At 37.8% G+C, this 19,114-nt stretch overlaps 1 protein-coding gene across 1 annotated transcript in view; it reads right to left on the minus strand.

Annotated features, from left to right (window-relative positions):
• Nucleotides 1-18,878, minus strand: part of LOC139729714 (uncharacterized) — a 28,827-nt gene extending 9,949 nt beyond the window's left edge. The window contains exons 1-4 of the mRNA XM_071640643.1: nt 18,768-18,878; nt 8,644-8,838; nt 6,860-7,028; nt 6,200-6,441 (exon numbers count right to left, since the gene is read on the minus strand). Of these exons, the coding sequence (XP_071496744.1) occupies nt 6,200-6,441; nt 6,860-7,028; nt 8,644-8,793 (561 nt within the window). The 5' untranslated portion in view covers nt 8,794-8,838; nt 18,768-18,878. The remainder of the gene's footprint in view (nt 1-6,199; nt 6,442-6,859; nt 7,029-8,643; nt 8,839-18,767) is intronic.
• Between the last annotated feature and the right edge of the window lie 236 nt (nt 18,879-19,114).

Raw genomic sequence — 19,114 nt, forward strand, 5'->3', positions numbered from 1 at the left:
GTTTTGCTGGCCTTGGTTACGTAGTTTTAAAGGGGAATTCCATCCTGATATCATATACATGTATATTGCTTTGTTTGAAAGGAGAAAAATCAAAGAAGATGATCAGTGAAAAAAAGCCACCCCCCCCCCCCCCCTTAGCCCCAACGTTGGTACGGAACTAAGCAAAAATGTGCAAGTGTAAAAAGCGCTTTATTACAATTAATTTTTACCAAGAACAGATCTACAAAAAAAACATTTCTTGTGATAAAAATGAACATTTGTGACTTTGTGTTGAAGTACAAATGAAATGGAGAGCTGTTCAACATCTACATACATGTCACACACAGTTGCAAATTTGTCTCTAATACTCTCTTAATCTTATCAGAACTGTTCATAACTTTTTTGTGCCTCCGATATTTTCCCCAAATTTTCACCAATCTACATGTACTTTTCTTATTTTTTTTTTTTCCGAATGCAACATAATAGACAGGATTGCATTCCCCTTTAAATACAAGCAACCCAGAAACACTGGCAATTCCACATTAAAACCTTTTTGATACATAATGTACACTGGGTTTAAAGGGAGAGGCAGTACAGAGACAATGTGCATCATGATACATGTAAGTTTTGCTTAAAATATCTTTAAAACTTTTGCTCTCTTTCCCCTTATTTTCTTGTGTTTTGTTTTGTTTTTTGTCCGTGAATTCACACAACCCACGGGACATAAAGGTCAAGAACAGATCCCTCTATTTCGTAACAGTAACTACATACAAGTACAAGTATGTACAGTTGTGCATTGGGGCATTACAGCTGTTACTGCACAGAAGTACAAAGTGCAAACTAGTTTGAAGCATGGCACTGCAATCAAAGGTACCTACGGTAGACTGAGCAAATGTCAAGTTGCGCTGTCAGATGTCATTCTCTGTTAAGGCCCCTCTGCTCTTTTTTTTTTTCTTTTCTTTTTTTTTTTTGCATACAGTACAAATATGTGCTTTAACCCTAAAAAGGCCGGGGGGGTTGAATCAACCCCCCCTCGACATTTTTCGCAACTTCTCCGCCGCGTGAAATTTTTTGACCGTGTCGTTCGCTGACTTTCTACTTTCAAGTCTCGCGCATCTTTTGACACCATTTTCGCGAAAATCGTGCATACCGTTACGACGCTGCATAACGTTTTATACATGCCTGTCAGATCGAAAATGGCTCAAAAACGTGATTTTGTGTACAAGGCCAAGTAAAAAAAGAAAGTAGTTTCTCATCCGGGTTTTTTGAGCAAGGCAATGAGGGAGGTCCTTACTATTTAATATCTTACTATTTTTTCGAGGATTGTCAAAATGAAAGTAACATGTGTTTCTCGTCCGGTAATTCTGAGAAAGGTAACGAGAGAGGGCTTTACTATTTTCTACATCCAATTTATGAAATGAAATATCACTCTGGTATGCGGTAGCTGTGTTATGAGAGACCAGGTCCCAAGTGTATGTCTTGCCAGCACTCTGTGCATTTTCAAACAAATAGATATAAATATGTACCATACTTGAAATGAAACTTCATGCATGCAGAAATACATTTGCTTTTCCTTTCCACTACAGATGTCAAGGGAAAATGACCATCTTAATACTGGTATTTAGTGTTGTAATGGTATTTCTGATACCAGTGTACTTGCAATTCTGATGTATTGTGGTATTAATTGAAACAGGTATAAAACACTATCAACAAAATAAAATGTACGACTGAAATAAATTCTATGATATTCAAAACCTGTTTTATTTATCATTGGTGTTTATGACTTTTTGTGTCCACACAGCTGCGCTGTAGGCCTATCTGCATCTCTTCACAGTACAATTGTAGCACATTCAACTGGAAACTGGCTGGTACATGGATGTCAAAATGATACTGATATGACATTATAGCATTAAACATTTAAAAATGTTTCTTCATGTTCTAAAAAGACATTTGATAATCACTCATCATTTGGATGATGAATGATTCAATCACACTACAGGTGAGATATGACTCACGGCCGTGTCCATTAATTTACATTGTAAAGAAAAGTATCCCGCAGAAATACGAGACAAACCAGAATCTGTGGAAAAGCGCATTCATTCTCTTCAAAATAGAATACTAGTATATCGCCGTCAGATGCAACGTTACAGAGCAGAGTGTTTGGGCCTCTACACATTCGAATGTGTTCATGCGTGCGTGCAGACAGCTGACAGACCAGGGGGATGGGAACCCTGACAGCTACAGACACGCATACGCGGCCGGCACGGCCACTGCACTGGCACCGTACCTTCCGACACTGCACACACATGCACATAGTCACAATGACACGAAAATGTATACATACAAACTCGGTACAATCCTCACAAGCATTTGCACAGCACAATTCATCCGCTTAAAATATGAGAAACGGGGGAAAATACGAACAATGCGCGAAATATGCTTGGAATATCAGCGATTGTTCGAAAAAAATGTTGCCGCTATCGCGTCCACAACGTACCGAGTGCGCTGTACATACAGCCCAGGCCCGCCCGCCGCGCGCCCATCCAACTACAGTTCGACTGCTTTGTGGGTCATTCCTTCTTGCCGAGCTCGCAGTGTGAAATGCATGCGTTATTTTACATACCCACTACAGAAGCTACAGCTGTACTAAGTAGAGGATGCAAGGAGTATTTAGCAATGAGAAATCACGATTGGTAGGTGAATTGTCGATATCTTTTTTTCTTTTCTTTTTTTCGGCGGCCGAAAAAATAGTAAATATAAAAAAAGTCGAGGCGGCAACTGAAATTCGATGCGGGCGGGGAACGGGCTGGGACGAGAATTATGAATTTCTTGGTACAATACATATTTTCAGCGCCATTTTGAAAATAGTAAATAGTAAAAAAATCGATGCGGCGGCCAAAATCGATGCGCGCGAGGACGAGAAACTGGTTTCTTTTTTTACTTGGCCTAAAGTCTATGCAAATGGAGTTTTCTCTTCATATCCATAAAGATCTGATTATTTTCACTTTTATAGGCTGAAACTAATTAATTCTAGCATAATTATGCTTGATATAGGTTCTGTCATAAATTTTGCGGAAAAAAATGATAAAACAAAAGGTCGAAAAACAAAGAAATACATAAGAAATTCATAAAACAATAAAATACATAAGAAATTGATTTTGATACCAATTTTTTTTTCAAGTACATTGTTAGGAATGCTACAAAGAATGTTTTCACCAAAAATTAGGATTCTAAGAGCTTTAATTTCTGATTTAGAGCAAAATGTATGATTTTATGCATATATTAGCATAATTAATCATTTAAACAAAAATTTCCATTTTCTTTTGTATAGCTTGGTAGATTACGCCACAGGTAATGCGCATGCCAAATTTCATGGCGATTGCGCGATCGACGGCCGAGATTTCGGGGGGGGGGGGGGGGGGGTTGAATCAACCCCTCCCCGGCCACAAAACACCCAAAAAAAGCCCGGCCTGGTTAGGGTTAAGTTGATTCACGTCCAACACACAACAAAACTAGAAATGTCGCTATGGCGACTGGTATGCCTCCGCCATAATGCATGATTCTCCTAATAGGTGTATAGTACATGTGGACAATGTGTGATTACATTTTCACAAAATTGGCAAAATATCAAAATGACATGTTTGTCACAAATGTATCGAATGTTCACCTTCCTTGACCTATGTTTAATTGGATGAATAGGAGAGCATGTATTTCGGGATTTAAGAACTTTAACTTCGACTTTGACCCTTGCATAAGTTTACGCACTTGAGTAATTGTCAAGGTATAAATTGTATGGAGAAAAAGTGCAATTTCTGTATTGAACAATAAATTGTTATCATTTTCATCTGGCCTTTGATTCATAAGAGAATCAATGTCAGGCAGAACATACATAATTATGTACTAAGTTTAAAGATAACTTGAGCCACTTCCGAGATATGGAGAAAGAAGTAAGTTCAGCACTTTCACTTGATCTTTGACCTTTTGACCTTTGACCTTCTTGGCAAAAAAAAAGAAGAAAATCCCAGAGAATCTCTAGTGGGTTATACATGCATACATCAAGTTTTTAAAAAAATAATCCTGCTGGCATTGCATAAATATAAGGAAAATAGTAAAATTTTGAAGTATTGCCCTTGACCTTTGACCCCTGACCTTTGACCACATGAACCCCAAATTCCCTAGATAACCACTGCCAGTCAGTACATGCATATATACTTTGTTCCATAAAGATACCTTGAACAATTTCCAAGATACAGAGAAAAAAGTACAATTTTAACATTTTACTTGACCTTTTGACCTTTGAACTTTTGACCTCATGACTTCAAACTTTCACCAGAGAATCTTAATTGGGTAATACATGTATACATTAAGTTTCAAGAAAATATCTTCAGGCATTGCATAGATATGGGGGAAAAAGTAAAATTTTAAGTATTTGACCTTGACCTTTTGACCTTTGACCTTAAGCATGTGCGCCCAAAAGTTGATAGGCACAACTTCACCTCCTAATACACATACATGCCAAGTTTCATTAGGATGCCTCAAAAGGTTTTGATAGTTACCCTGTCCACAAAATTCATTACGGACGGACGGAAGGACGGACGGACGGACGGACAGACGGACAGACGGACAACCCGAAAACATAATGCCTCCGGCACCACTTCATGGCGGAGGCATAAAAAACAAACATACTTTCAGATTTCCAGCCCACCATCTCTCATATATACAATTTTGCAATAAATTATTGAAATAAAAAATTAACATTTCCTCCTCTTTTTCCAATGTGTCTGAAATTCTTTCACATCATGAACAAATGTAAGTACCAGTATTAGTCTTTAGCATTATATCTAATCTTATTTTATCTAAAAAAAAAAAAAAATCTCCTTTTCTATGGCACAAAAAAAAGCCAAGGTTTTTGTAACAAAGGTAAACAGAGGGTAATATAATGGATGATTTCAGTTCTTGTTATTTCAGTCGCACGGCCGACCTGCGCTTCCCATTCGTGATTTGATGACAAGGACTGCGGTGACAATACAATGTACATGTACACCAGTGCTTCCTTTAGGTGAAATCTTGGTCAGACCTTGGGAGGGCACACAATAGCAGAGTATGGGTAACATTACGAATGCAATGTACACAAAGAGACTGCCTGCTAATAGACAGTCACAGGAATGTACCATCGTGGACTTTGCACCGCCCACAATGCGGCTGGATCGTTGGCGAAGAAATGATGCTCGCAACAATCAGGGAGACTGACAATACAATAGGCTGGTGGTTTGCTTCGTTATCTGTGTATATCACTCCTACACGTTTGAACAAACAAGCGCACACAGAAGCTTCCTGAGCACAGAAAAGCTTTTCACACACTCTTTTAGTACCACAGCATGGTCAAAATATGTGAATTCTTGTTGAGACTTTCATCTATTAAACAACCCTCAGCCCTATCAACAACAAAAAGATGGTCAATAAAACATAAAACATGACTGCCTGTGGTATTAATTCAACAGCAGGTTCAAAGCGATTCTATAATAAAATAAATTCCATTTACTTCAATAGCAGCAGCAGAGTGTAATTCAGCTGTGCAATCCAAAACAACTGACTTTATTCATTCGCTATAAAGTCTTTTCCTTTCACATTGTAACAAAAAGTCACATGCACTCGCATGCACTAATTGGCCTGGCAGGCTAGAATGCATGCACATATAAACCATACTAGTGTAAACATTGCCACGTTTAGCTGGTTGCACATTTTGGCGGCTAGGAGAAATTGCACAACAAGCTTTCCATTATTTTCTATGGTTTGGGTTCCTGCTAGGAATTTGTGACGGTCAACTTTGAAAACGGAAGTGTGGAAACTTGTGTTGTTGCTTTTCTTTTTTCTGCTGTTTTAGGTGTTTTTCAGCATAGTTGCCCAGCATTTTTCAACGTGATGTCATTTTCCAGAGGCGGTGCAGAGCATTACCCTATTAACCCACAATTGTCTGAAAGTTACCAACTGATTGAACCTCTTACCTCACAATCAAATGTTAGGTAGTCAAGTGAAGGGTCATAGATCTAGCTTGACCATCTGGACAAAGAAGAAAATAATGTCCATAGGGCATAGATAGATAGACAGAGATAGAGAGATAGACTGATAGAATGACAGGTAGACAGATACAGTGTAGCTATGCAATCTACAGTACATATTGTTACAGATGATGCAGGAATAGACATTCAAGATAACATACCATGATCTCCGACGTGCTGCTCGTCATATTCCTGGGTTGTTCTTGCGGTAAGGGGTCGCTATACCTCTGTTGGGCATTTGGCGAGGGCGATTTCCGTTTGACGGGGTCAGACTTCGGCACTGCCTGCTGGAATGCATCTCTGACCGGTTGAACACTTGGAGTTAACAGGCCTGTGGTGGACGTGACCTTGTCGTCAACTTGACACGAGAACGGAGGTCTGTAGGGCTCCAGGAGCTTACCAGCTGCAAACGAGGCGAGACCAAAATTGATCATGGGGGACCAATTGGTACCAACCATAGCTGCCTATGATTCCTACATACCACTAGTTTGGTTTGAGTTTATATCATACAATAAATGCTTTTAAGAACACAAAAATATGATTGTCTATACACAACACACAACAAACTACATTGTACACGGGACAGACATATTCACAGATGAAATTTTCTACAAAATTGTAGTTCCACATCACATTTTCTTTGAGCGATGTTGCAATTTTATAATGCAAATTACAAGAGGTATAAAGAAATAACGAGTTGTCATTTGCACCCCCTCCCCCCTCCCTTCAATCCTTGATCTACAAAAAAATGGCCTGTGGCCCCATTCAAAATTATCAGGGAGGTTAATATGCTCTGGCACTGTTCTACTCCTGGTACAAACCTTCGTATTTCTCCTCGGTCCAGATGTCCGTGACAATGTCCCGGCGGCCGATGGTCAGGAGGTGACTCCTGAACTCTTCAAAGTTCACTCCGCCATTCTTCCGCTGGTAGATAAGCAGCAGGTCTGATGCTGGGGTGTGCCCTTCCTTCTGTTGAGCCACTCTCAGTGACTGTAGAACAGGAAAGTCACAGAGGATTATACTGTACACTGTACGTACTCTCATGGTTGGGTGTACATTTTATGCATCACTTCTGGCATACACATTGTAGTTGGAGTGGAAATAAACAGCTCGCCTGTACAGTACGTCCCCCCCCCCCCCCAAAAAAAAAAATATATATATATATATATTATGTATATGTATATATGTATAATCGGATTCTCACATTGACAACTTCCAATATGATTAAATTGTCTGAATGGTGTACTTCAAGGTCTTAAAATATAACATCTTTCTTTAGCTATATTTTGCAGAATACTCCATTCAATTTGGTTTATTAGTGGTCACAGAGAAATGTGGATATTTGTAAAGCACATGTTATTGGTCTGATTCTTCCAAGTTGGTAATAGCACTTGGATGCTCTTGGAACTGCATAATGTGTGAACACAATAGACAGAACTTGGAGGGAAGGGATTCCAGACATGCTCTACGAAACTCCTCATTTCTCTTTGACCACTGCTTGTCAGCTGAAGAAACCCAGAAGTGGCACCCTACAGAAACTACAGAAGTTGTGCCGAAGATCTTTTTTTTTTTTTTTTTTTTGCTGGTTAGCTGATGAAACCCGTAAGTGGCACCAGAAGTCTGAAGTGCCCCCACTTTTGATAATGTGGTGCCGACCATGCAATGAGCCTTCCCGTTGATGCACCTTTCACCAACTGGTGCCATTCATGTTTTTTTTTTAACATACCCCACTGGGTATTGAATGAATTGGACAATCCATGAATACCCATGCTACCCGGTCTTTTTCAAAAGGTCACTACTGGCCATGACCGGTAGAAGTATAAACTAGAAAATCTAGGGAGCTTGTACTGTATATTAAGTTTGAAGACAAAAACAGAGATTTTCCCTGCTTCTTCATAGATTTGCATTGTTGCACACATATTTTTCTTCAGGAACGTGGTCTATCGTACGTACAGTAAGATATTACATTTCCTGACACAGTATGTTCACTGAGTAGGCCCTAGATATCAAGGTATGACATAGCAACATATCCTAAAACAACCATGGTAACTTTTAATGGCAGGCAAAGAAACACCAATCAAATCAATGTTGGTGAAAGTCACAACATTGCTTTTAGGTACAATGTAAATAGATTTTGGCCTTGATGCCCCCCTATTAAAACTCTACCGTCATTCCTCCTTATCGATAAATCTCAAGCACATATTAAGAGAGTACAGTGGCTCTTTGTTGCTGGGTGTACATGCTGTGTGTAAGAAATATGACATTGTGTGTACCTACATAGTACTACTACCAGTAGTTGTTTCTGTGTGTTGGCCCTAGTGGGAATGTTATGCTTACCAGTACACATGTGTACATGCCATACATTGTTGATCTATCTTGATACTTGCACTGCACTGAATACTACAAGTTAACCTAGCCCTGGTGTCAAATTGTGATAAAATCTCGCAAAAATGCATGTGCCCTCCTCATTCGCAAAAATATATGTACTAGATATGTAAAAATAACAGCTTTTACAGAAAATGGGTGTACCACTTCATGGGATCAGAAATATTGCCCCTAACCCCATCCAAATGTAGCACCGAGTTTATTATACAACTGTACTTACCGCCACCTCGTTACCATTGAAGTCCAACTCTCCAGCCAGGTTCCGCCAGTTTCCCGGGATGTCCCCGTTCCCGAGAGCGATCGACAGCTCCTCCAGTACGCGCACGGTGAAGTAGAGGCCACCGCCGCTCCCTTCGAGTGACGCAGCCATCTCGGCAACTCAACTGTGAGGGTGCGGTACGGCAATGATGCCCATCTGTAAGCAGGAAGGAGACAAAGAAGTCAGAAGGTTCTGACATCCTGGCCATATATATGTTGTCATGGCAACAGCTACAGTATATCACATTATTATGGTAAGCCATACTAGCAACCCAAAGACAAAGCACAGACATTTGACCTTTTGTATCTACCATACATGTACAAACAATCTAAGTTTTTATTCATTTCTTTCGTATACTTGTACGAAGGTACAATATACCATTCAACATTCAAGACTGCAATTATGGATCCATCTTCCATCATACAAGACATACGGCAAAGTTCTGACCTATATGTAGAACTGTTTGTCATACCATTACAATGTCATGCAATTGTCTATACAATGTAGATGTACAATGTACAGTGTACTGTAAAAGTGGTTTCTTTCGCGTACAGAAACTTTCGCGGTTTCCATCGGTGCGGACTTTTGTGTTTAAATTCGCGGTCGGTAATGATAGCATTGTACAAGCGACGAGTTCAAAACATTTTCGCGTGATGTTAAATTCGCGGTTCAACCTCACAGCGCGAAAAGCGCGAAAATAAAACCACCGCGAAAGAAACCACTTTTACAGTATACCTATTATCCTTCCTAGGACATGATTTGAAGCAAATGTTCAATGACCTTCGATTCATGTCTGAACTTCAGGGACTTTCCTCTCAAATTCACTATCCCACATATGCTTTAATCGACATTGACAGAGTATCAAAACATCCATCAGATATCCCCCCCCCCCCCCCCCCCCCCTCTTCTGGACAACAGTGCAGCATAAAGGATGGACAACCAAAAAACGTAATACCATCAGCATCCAACAGGGAAGAGGCATCATTTACCACCACTTTCCACCAAGGAGGTAATTCTTTTGTCGGCATTGGCTTGTTTGTCCGATTGCAAAAGATCTCCAGAAGTTGTGTTCAAACGGATTTGGATGAAACTTACTGGAAAAGTTGATACAAATGACACACAAGGAACCGATGATTGAATTTTGGTAGTGATCGAGAAATAAATAAATCTTTCAAGGATTTTTTTTTTCTATTAGCAAATGGGTCAGTGAACTTCAAATTTCAAGTTGCGCGTATTTGAGGTTTGCATGTACAGTACATGTATGCGCACTATCAAAAACACATACTCTACTTGGGGCACCATGCAGCAGGAAGCTGATGAGGGAAACATTTCTAAGACTTCTTTTAATCATTGACATGGGAAATTGGCCTATGACTCAGTGGAAATGGGCTGCTTGGTGGAGGTCTGCACTCTCAGAGTGCTTTTCTAGTTTAAAATCAAACACGAAACAAACACCAAAAGTACAGTACCGGTATATAAAAACTAGCCTGAATGTCTTTTTTCTCTCAAGTCTGTTGAACAATGTACTATTCTTTTCAACAGTGATTAGTTACATCTTGTATTTGAGTTACAATAATCATCAAAACAATCAGTATAATCTATACAAAATTTTGTAAATCACATATAGGATACTAAAAAATCATGTACAAGTCAATTCTGTATGAGTCAATTGTATGGGTGGCATACATGTACATGTACATGTACATGTACACTTTTTATTGATAGCTATTGAGGACACACATTTATTGCACTTTGATCAACTAAAAACATACAGACGTGCAGCATTTCATTTGAAGTTACGGGTTTGTTTGTTCTACAGTACTTGCTTTCTGAGAACTGATTTTGTTCAGATTTACACAAGTGACTGAAAATTTAAAGAGCTCTACCCTGTAGCCATAGGCTGTGACTTTGGTGCAATTTGGTTAGCTGGATTGCCTGGAATTCGAGATCTGACTACACTTGTGGTACAAAGTATGTGAATACAAATGTACAATTGTACATCGTAGTGCTCAGAAAAATACATTGTAGGGTCTAGAGATGTTTATTTGTGCCAATCAATCTTGTGTCTAAATGCCAGATTGTACATTGGATTTCCTAGTCATACAACACATCAAACATGTAAACTTTTCTGATTTTCTTACAAGACTTCTTTAACCCTAATCCAACTGGGTTTTTTGAGGGACTTGAAAATAGGGGGGAGGCTCTTTTGGCCCCCCCTTCAGATATCGGTTGTGGATCGCGCAATCCTCGCAAAAATTTGCACTATAAAGGTACATTGTAGAGGCCAACGTAATCTACAAGACAGTATGGCCTTTTTTACGATCAGTGGTGTAACTTTTGTACTCGGAGGGTCAAAATTTCAAACAAAATATTTTTTCATATTTCTGTTTGATTCCTGTTGGAAAGTATTCAAATTTTTGAAAAAATAACATTTCAGACCTTAAAGCTGAAGAGTTATTGGTGTAATTTAAGGAAAACCCTGGCACCTGAAGTAAATTTAAGCAAAATTTTGTTTTCATGAATTGCACCATAATGACAAAACTCTGTAGTCAAACTTCACCATGCAAAGTTTATATGGTTAACAACAATATATAGTTTGTGAATCAAAACTATTTGGGGGTTGAATATAAAGTGAATTTTTAAAAAAATACATGAGATTTATAAATTTTTGGTAAAAATACCAATTGACATGCAATTTTTAAGATTTTAACTATTATTGGAGGGCAAGCCAGGTCAAACTCTATACTATAACAAGTCTTTAAGAAGGGCTACCTTCCTATGTAGGTTAAATGAAATTCCAATCATTTCTTTAAATCGTGGATTTTTCACACATGGATGTTTCGGAGGTGACAGTTAACATAATAGAATGTTTCGGAGGTGACATTAATATTAACACTCAGTTTTTTTTAGAACAAGTGACAATAACACAAAACTTCTTCTTTTTATCAATGTTTTTAATAATTATAACTCGAGAACAAGAAATTAACTCCTGTTTCAAGCAGATAAACCACACAGAACAAGTGTTTTTTTACACTTCATTAATTAGCGTGGGTACCGGTAGTTTGCCATCCATTTGGACGAAGGTTGTAAGCTAAATATTGTAATCTGAAGAAACATGGCAATCCATTTTCTACCTTAAATTGAGATAAGGGTGTGAGATCATTTTAGTAATGTTTCTTTGCTCTCAGAACATTTTATTCCGCAACACCAGGGAAGAATCACTTCGTTTCGGAGGTGACATTCAATGTTAACATTGTGTTGAAATATTCATTTACAGTATAGAATATGACGGACATAAGCTAGATATTGTAACCTGAAGAAACATGGCATTCCATTTTCTACCTTAAATTGAGATAAGGGTGTGAGATCATTTTAGTAATGTTTCTTTGCTCCCAGAACATTTTATTCCACAACACCAGGGAAGAATAACTTTGTTTCGGAGGTGACATTCAATGTTAACATTGTGTTCAAGTATTCATATAGTATGATTAAATCAGCTAAAATCTACTTTGGGGTCTTAAATCATAACATCTTAGCTCTATTTTGCAGAAAGCCCCAGTCAATTTGGTTAAGTGGTCTCAAAGAAATGTGGATTGTTATAAAGGATGTCAGGAGTCTGATTCTTCCAAGTTTAGCACTTGGATGCTCTTGGAACTGCATATTAATGTGTAAACACAATATACAGAACTTGGAGGGAAGGGATTCCTGACATGCTCTACAAAAATCCTCATTTCTCTTTGACCTCTGAAGCAAATTGAATGGGGTTTTCTGTAAGGTGTGGGCAATGAGTTATAGTTTCAATCCCTCAAATTGTATTTTAGATTGATTCACTATCTTTAAAGTTATCATTGCGGAAAGTATCATTGTAATGTTTTGGTGGGGACATACGTTCTGAATGCCAAAAGCAAAAATTCTTATTTGACTTTTGCTGTATTATGTTTTTGTTTGCACATAGTATTATAAATAGATTATTTCAAGGATGTTCATGAATTCTTCATCATTCTTGATAGCCACCATACAAATGTTATAATACTGGTGAAAGGTGTTTGGTTCATCTGGGATAAATTTTCTACATACCAGATTCATTTAAACTGTTGACATTACTAAAATATATTTTATGTATCTTTCTGAATTGCTTGAAAATTACCTGCAAATCATATATATTAGTCACTTTTGAGAGTAAAAAGTATAAGATAAGAAAAAATCATTTTATTGTTTTGGAGGTGACACAACACAGAGACAACCCAACTTCTCAGGTGTTAACTAATAATATATTGTGAACATTCATGTCTTTCCTCATGGCTTTAATTTTCAAATATAAGCTCTTTCTTTCAGTTCTTACTTGTTATTTTGTTTAGTTATTCTCTTTCATGATAGTGGATACCAGCTCATATTTTGTTTTAGATTGTAATTCATACTAATCTTTAGCAAGTTTTTACAGTTTGGTTAAGACAACAGTTTGTGTTTCCCAGCTGAAGAGAGCAGCATAATGCTTTTGTTTGAACTTATGGGGATTTTTTTTTTGTTCAGTAATTTTCCCCATCAACTTCACAGAAGGTCCCGGACACAAACTGGTCTCAAATAACCCTATAAGGGACCGAAAAAGGACAAGTTCACCTCAATAGACATGAGGGTTGAGTAAATACAGCAATATTAGTAAAACACATCAGTGAGAGTTTGAGGAAAATAAGGCAATCCGTTCCAGAGTTATGAATTTTTGAAGTTTCTGCTCAGTCAAAGCTGAATGAGAAGACTTCTATAGCTTGTGATGTCACACGTGTACAAGGATATAGAGAAAGTATCAAGAAAATTCAACATATTTTCACTTTTCTTGCATAACAAAAGAACACTTGACTTCTCTCTTTTGGAAGGCAGGGTGAATAATATTGCCCTAACATACATCAGTAGCAAGTTGAAGAAATGTGCACTTTTTTCAAAAAGTAAAGTTTTGTGAAATTCACTTATATTTTCTTTATATCGTTGTATGCATGCGACATCATACACTGTCGTAGTCGTCTCATCCAGCAGTGATTGCATAGATACTTTAAATAAAAAAAACCATAAATTTTGAATGGATTGTCCAATTTCCCAAACTTTCAATGATGTGTTCTACTAATGTTGTTGCATTCACTCAATCCACATGTATATGAAGGCGGACTTGTCCTTTAAGAAACCATTTTCTTTTCCTTGAAATTCCAGTACTTAAAGCCAAATTCTAAGATAAAACATAATAACAAAACAAGGTAAACACGTCATCAAAATTATATTGAGATAGAACTACAAATCTTGTTTTTGGATCTTTCCCTTTCCAGTCCTGGTGACTTGTTCCTCTGTTCACTTTAGTTGTCAGAGAACTTCAATAATCTTAAAAAATACAATGTCATAAACAGTTGGTTCAACTTGGAAAATGTAATAATTATTGTCATATTTAAAAAAAAATCACATAATTTTGTTTATGATTACCACGTTGTACATGGAAAAACAACAACTAAGAATTCAAGAACAAGTTGTGCACCAGCTATAGGCATGTGGGCTTTTTGTGGAGTTTGATTATTTTATGATTTTTTTAAGATTGTGGACTAGGGCATGCATGAACTGCCACATGTATCACTTTGGTATCAAGGGAATTCTGGTGAGCTAGGTATACAAAAGTCCCTTCTATTGTGATGATTTTGTAGATATTAAATGTATTTGAAAATGTTGATAGATAGTGAAAAGGAACTGAAGTCTTGCCTTTCACTATCACATAACAATATGGTGTTAACAAACAATGTCACCTCCGAAACACAAGAAAAAGCAACCTACATGGAAAGCTGTGATTGGTAAATCTTCACAACTAAATTGCTTAAATTGGAAATCAAGCTTCTAAGATGAAAGCATCTATATGTTTACTTCACTAAAGCAGAAGAATTGATCTTGATTACAATATTACAAATACAACAGATGGGTGTATTTTGTGCATTCTCTTTGTCAAAAAAGCGAAAAAATGTAAATTTGCCCTAAAACCTACAGTATAGTAATAAAAACAAGAGTGAGAGTGTGTTAGTTGATTTCTCCACTTTGAGACTTATGTTAATGAAATAAATGAGACCATTGGTGTACATAATATGGTTTCTCTTCAATAGAAATGAGCAAAAACTCTTGTTAACAGTGTTTTGTCACCTCCGAAACAGTAATTTTTAGTTTTTATTAGATCTTTTATTAATATCTAGAAAATTCTTACTTCCTGTTGCCATATTACAATTTTCATCCAAAAGAGATTCCTGTCAATTGGACAGAATCAAACAAAATTGCTTTGTCTTCGAGAAATTATCAAATATAATATGCTTGCTGTTTCGGAGGTGACGATTGTTTCGGAGGTGACAAGTGTTAACGGAAAATTGTAAATTGCTCCGAAATGAAAACAACAGGCTATATTTCTACTACCTTCCTTCAGAGATAATGTGAGGGGATATGTTACATTTTTGTAAATGTAATGTATAACTGATGTCAAGAATAAAAAAATCAAATACATAAATCTGTTGTCTCGGAGGTGACAGAAAAGTTAACGGAAAAGTTGCATAAATTTATAAACACTCACCAAAAAATGATAAGCTATTTGAATCAAATAATCTTTGGATCGAAGTCAAGTCAGATTGATTACTATTTTGTTTTGATGGAAATTAGCAAAGTTGAATTTTATAATTGTGAGCAAGAGCTAACTCAAAAGAGGGGTTAATTGTTAACGGAAAATGTCACCTCCGAAACATAAAGTTTAGACAATTTCAGTCTTTAAAGAAGACAAAGCAGAACCTGGTAAACATAATAGTTCTTAATGTTGGATACCTGTCTATCACCACAACAACAAAAATAATGAAAAGGAATAAACAATTTAATATGCTAGGTCTGACAAAAAAACCATGTCAGAGTGCATACACCAAAAGTGTTGGATTTCAAGCATGTAAGTGCATGCCACATCTGAAAGAAAAAGAGAGGAAAGTTCATTAAGGTACCCAAGGTAGACACTGCGGGTGGTAAGTTTATGAGAAAAAATAATGCATATCTGTCAGTGTATAAGAAAGTTGTACACCAATTAGTGCCAAAACCGTGTTTTACACCACTGATTGTAAAAATGGCCGTATAGTTACATTGTAGATTTTTCACATTTCAATTTATGTATCTTATATTAATTGATTTATGCTACTTTATGCAAAAATATTTTTTTTTTGCCTATAAATAAAAAAAACAAAGCTCCAAGACTTCTAATTTTTGGTGAGCATATTCTTTTCAATATCCTTAACAATAATATTGAAGCAAAAATTCAGCTTCATAATCATTTCTTATGTATTTTACTGTTTATTGAATTTCTTACGTATTTCTTTGTTTTTTACTTTTTGTTTTTGTTGTTTTTTTCGCCAAAATTTGTCGCAGAAACTTTTTAAAGCATAATCAGGCTAAAATAAATCGTTATCAGCCATTGAAAGTAAAAATATTAATTTTTATATGAATTAATTGCAAAAACACATTGGATTTGTACACAAAATCATGTTTTTGAGCAATTTTAGGGTCGACGAATTTTTGTCAAGGGGGCGTCGCTTCAAAATAGTGTTCCCGGGAGCGACAAATTTGGTCTCAAAAAGTTGCGCTATACTCGAAAGAAAAAAGTCATTAAATGTCGCGGCGAGAGCATCACGCGTTGCGGAATAATTACGCGAAACGTCGAGGGGGGTCAAAATGTCCCCCCGGTGGAAATAGGGTTAAAACTGAAATGAAGACTCGATGATGCATCCAAAAATAGGAAATGTACACAGCTCTGTTGCTGTTCTCACATAGTCTATAGTGTAGGTCCGGTCCTACTGGACCTGCTGCTGCAGAGAACAGAAAGTCAACGAGTAGCACAGTAGTCACAGATAAGTATGTTGGTAGCTAGTCCACAACCAACCACCACTGTCCCTGCGTTGTGACTAGTTTCCCTTTCGACAATGTTGGCAGACATTCAAAATTCAGAATTCCTCAGCCTAGGAGCTCTCCTCTTTTGACAGAACACGTGGCCTAGATACAGTACATGTACTGTAAAACATGATATATTCGCGGCATGAAATTTTCGCGAATTGGAGCCGACGACCTTTTTCGCGGCAAGAAATTTTCGCGAATTGCCTCTTGCGTTCAATGCATATAGTGTAGATAAGAAATTTCGCGTGCATTTTAATTTCGCGAATCTTGGCGCTCGCGAAATTCGCGAAATTAAAATGCACGCGAACATTTCTCGTTTTACAGTAATACTTATAAATGTACATGTACTTTGCAGAGTCTACTCTTCACCTTAATCAGCATACCTACTTGTAAACTACTTAGCAGTGGCGGATCAAGAGGAAGTGCATCGAGCGCATGCTCCCTCTTTAAAAACAGAAGAAATGCGTTGTGACTAGTTTCCCTTTCGACAATGTTGGCAGACATTCAAAATTCAGAATTCCTCAGCCTAGGAGCTCTCCTCTTTTGACAGAACACGTGGCCTAGATACAGTACATGTAATACTTATATATGAACATGTACTTTGCAGAGTCTACTCTTCACCTTAATCAGCATACCTACTTGTAAACTACTTAGCAGTGGCGGATCAAGAGGAAGTGCATCGAGCGCATGCTCGCTCCCTCTTTAAAAGCAGAAGAAATAAAAAGAAAAAAATGGGGGGAGGCAGCAGCCGCCCCCATTATCAGCGCCTCCCCTTTACGGAATTTTTGAATCTGCCCCTGCTTTATTATAGAGACAGACGAACAGTCTACCAACTACCTTGTTCTTGAAAAGTCTGTTTTATTGTTAGATTTTACATTAATAAAAATGTTTTACATGTATAGTGAGGTACCCGCACCCCGTCACGGGCCCTAATATTGACACCCTTGGTAAAATCTCTACAAGCGCACTGAACAAAAATGTACGCCCGGGACTGTGTTCAATTGTTCAATGCGCTTGAACTTTGCAGGGTTACCACAATCAAGCAAACTGAGGTGAAAACCAAACATTTTTTTCTTGAAAATCTTGAATGTAAAATTTTTATTTTCAAAAGAGAATTTCACAAAACTTCACTTTTTGAATAAAGTGCACATGTCTTTGACTTGTTACTGACATATGATTAGGGTAATATTATTCCCCCTGCCTTCTGAAAGAGAGAAGTCAAGTGTTCTTTTGTTATGCGAGAAAAGTGAAAATATATTAAATTTTCTTTATTCTTTTTTTATATCGTTGTACACATGTGACATCACAAGTTATAGTAGTCTTCTCATCTACACCTAGCCTTGACTGACCAGAAACTTCAAAAATTCATAACTTTTAAACCGATTGTCCGATTTTCCTCAAACTCTCACTGATGTGTTGTACTAATATTGCTGCATTCATGCAATCCACATGTCTATGAAGGTGAACTTGTCCTTTCATGAACAGCGAATTTTCTCGTTTTCCCCATACATCCTCATCAACAGTCAAAGCCAATCTATTTTTATGTGCTCTGCGCACAGTGAAGTGCGTACTAAGCGTTCTGTGCGCCAATACTACGCGGTCGGTTTCAATAAGGACGGTCGATATGTAGTAGGGTTACCATACACGCTGTAGGCCCCTAGATATGATATCGACAGTAACGTTGTTAAACAGTATCACTATCAGTAAACATGGCATGGCAATAAAAGAGAGATTTAGACTCAAACGTTACACTGTATGTTACATATATCTAATAGAATGTCTTTATCCCATCTCGTAGTCATATTCAAAGAGTGCGACAACCAGATTAGAGCGACATTCACCACTCATCTCCGGTCCTAACCGTGTTAGACAGAAAGATCCGTCTGTCCAGAGCCGCGGAGGAGTCTTTTTTTTTTTTTTTCGGGGGGCGGGGGCCGGGGCATTCCGTAAAGTCAGACGCAGTCTCGTCTCCGCGGAACATGTACATTGTATCCCCGATGACCAGATACAGACCAATCTTTCGGTCAACTCCGGTCCCTGCCCGAGTGCAGTATGCATATATATAAATTTACAGGAGACATAGTGGTTAATTAGTATCTAGGGAACAATCACATGCATGCTTGATGTTAAGTTAGTAGAAATCTACAATTTACCTGCACGTATGTGACTGTGAGCTGCGTGAGCTGTGCTGACTTTTTACGAGAAACGCCTTCACAGCATGAAGCGTATACACCACACACGTAACAGGTTACACGGTTCGTCGCGACTTTTTGAGCCACAAATGAAAGATAGGTCACGCTGATTCGCAGGATGCTAGAGGAGACCGAGAAGGCAAAAATCGTCCGAATCGTCCTCCATCTAGCTAGGGGCTGGTGCAGAGCGAGTTAAATTCACGAGAAATTCTCCCGTGAACGTCGAACCTTGCACCAGAGTCCGGAAACCGGAGTGGTTAGGCCTCCTTCCAAGAGCTAGCTAGCTAATCGGTCGGTATGTATCTGTG

The sequence above is a fragment of the Diadema antillarum genome, unplaced genomic scaffold (genome assembly GCF_040938485.1).
Source record: "Diadema antillarum isolate AM-2024a unplaced genomic scaffold, OU_Dant_1.0 seq00000251_RagTag, whole genome shotgun sequence".
NCBI lineage: Eukaryota > Metazoa > Echinodermata > Echinoidea > Diadematoida > Diadematidae > Diadema > Diadema antillarum.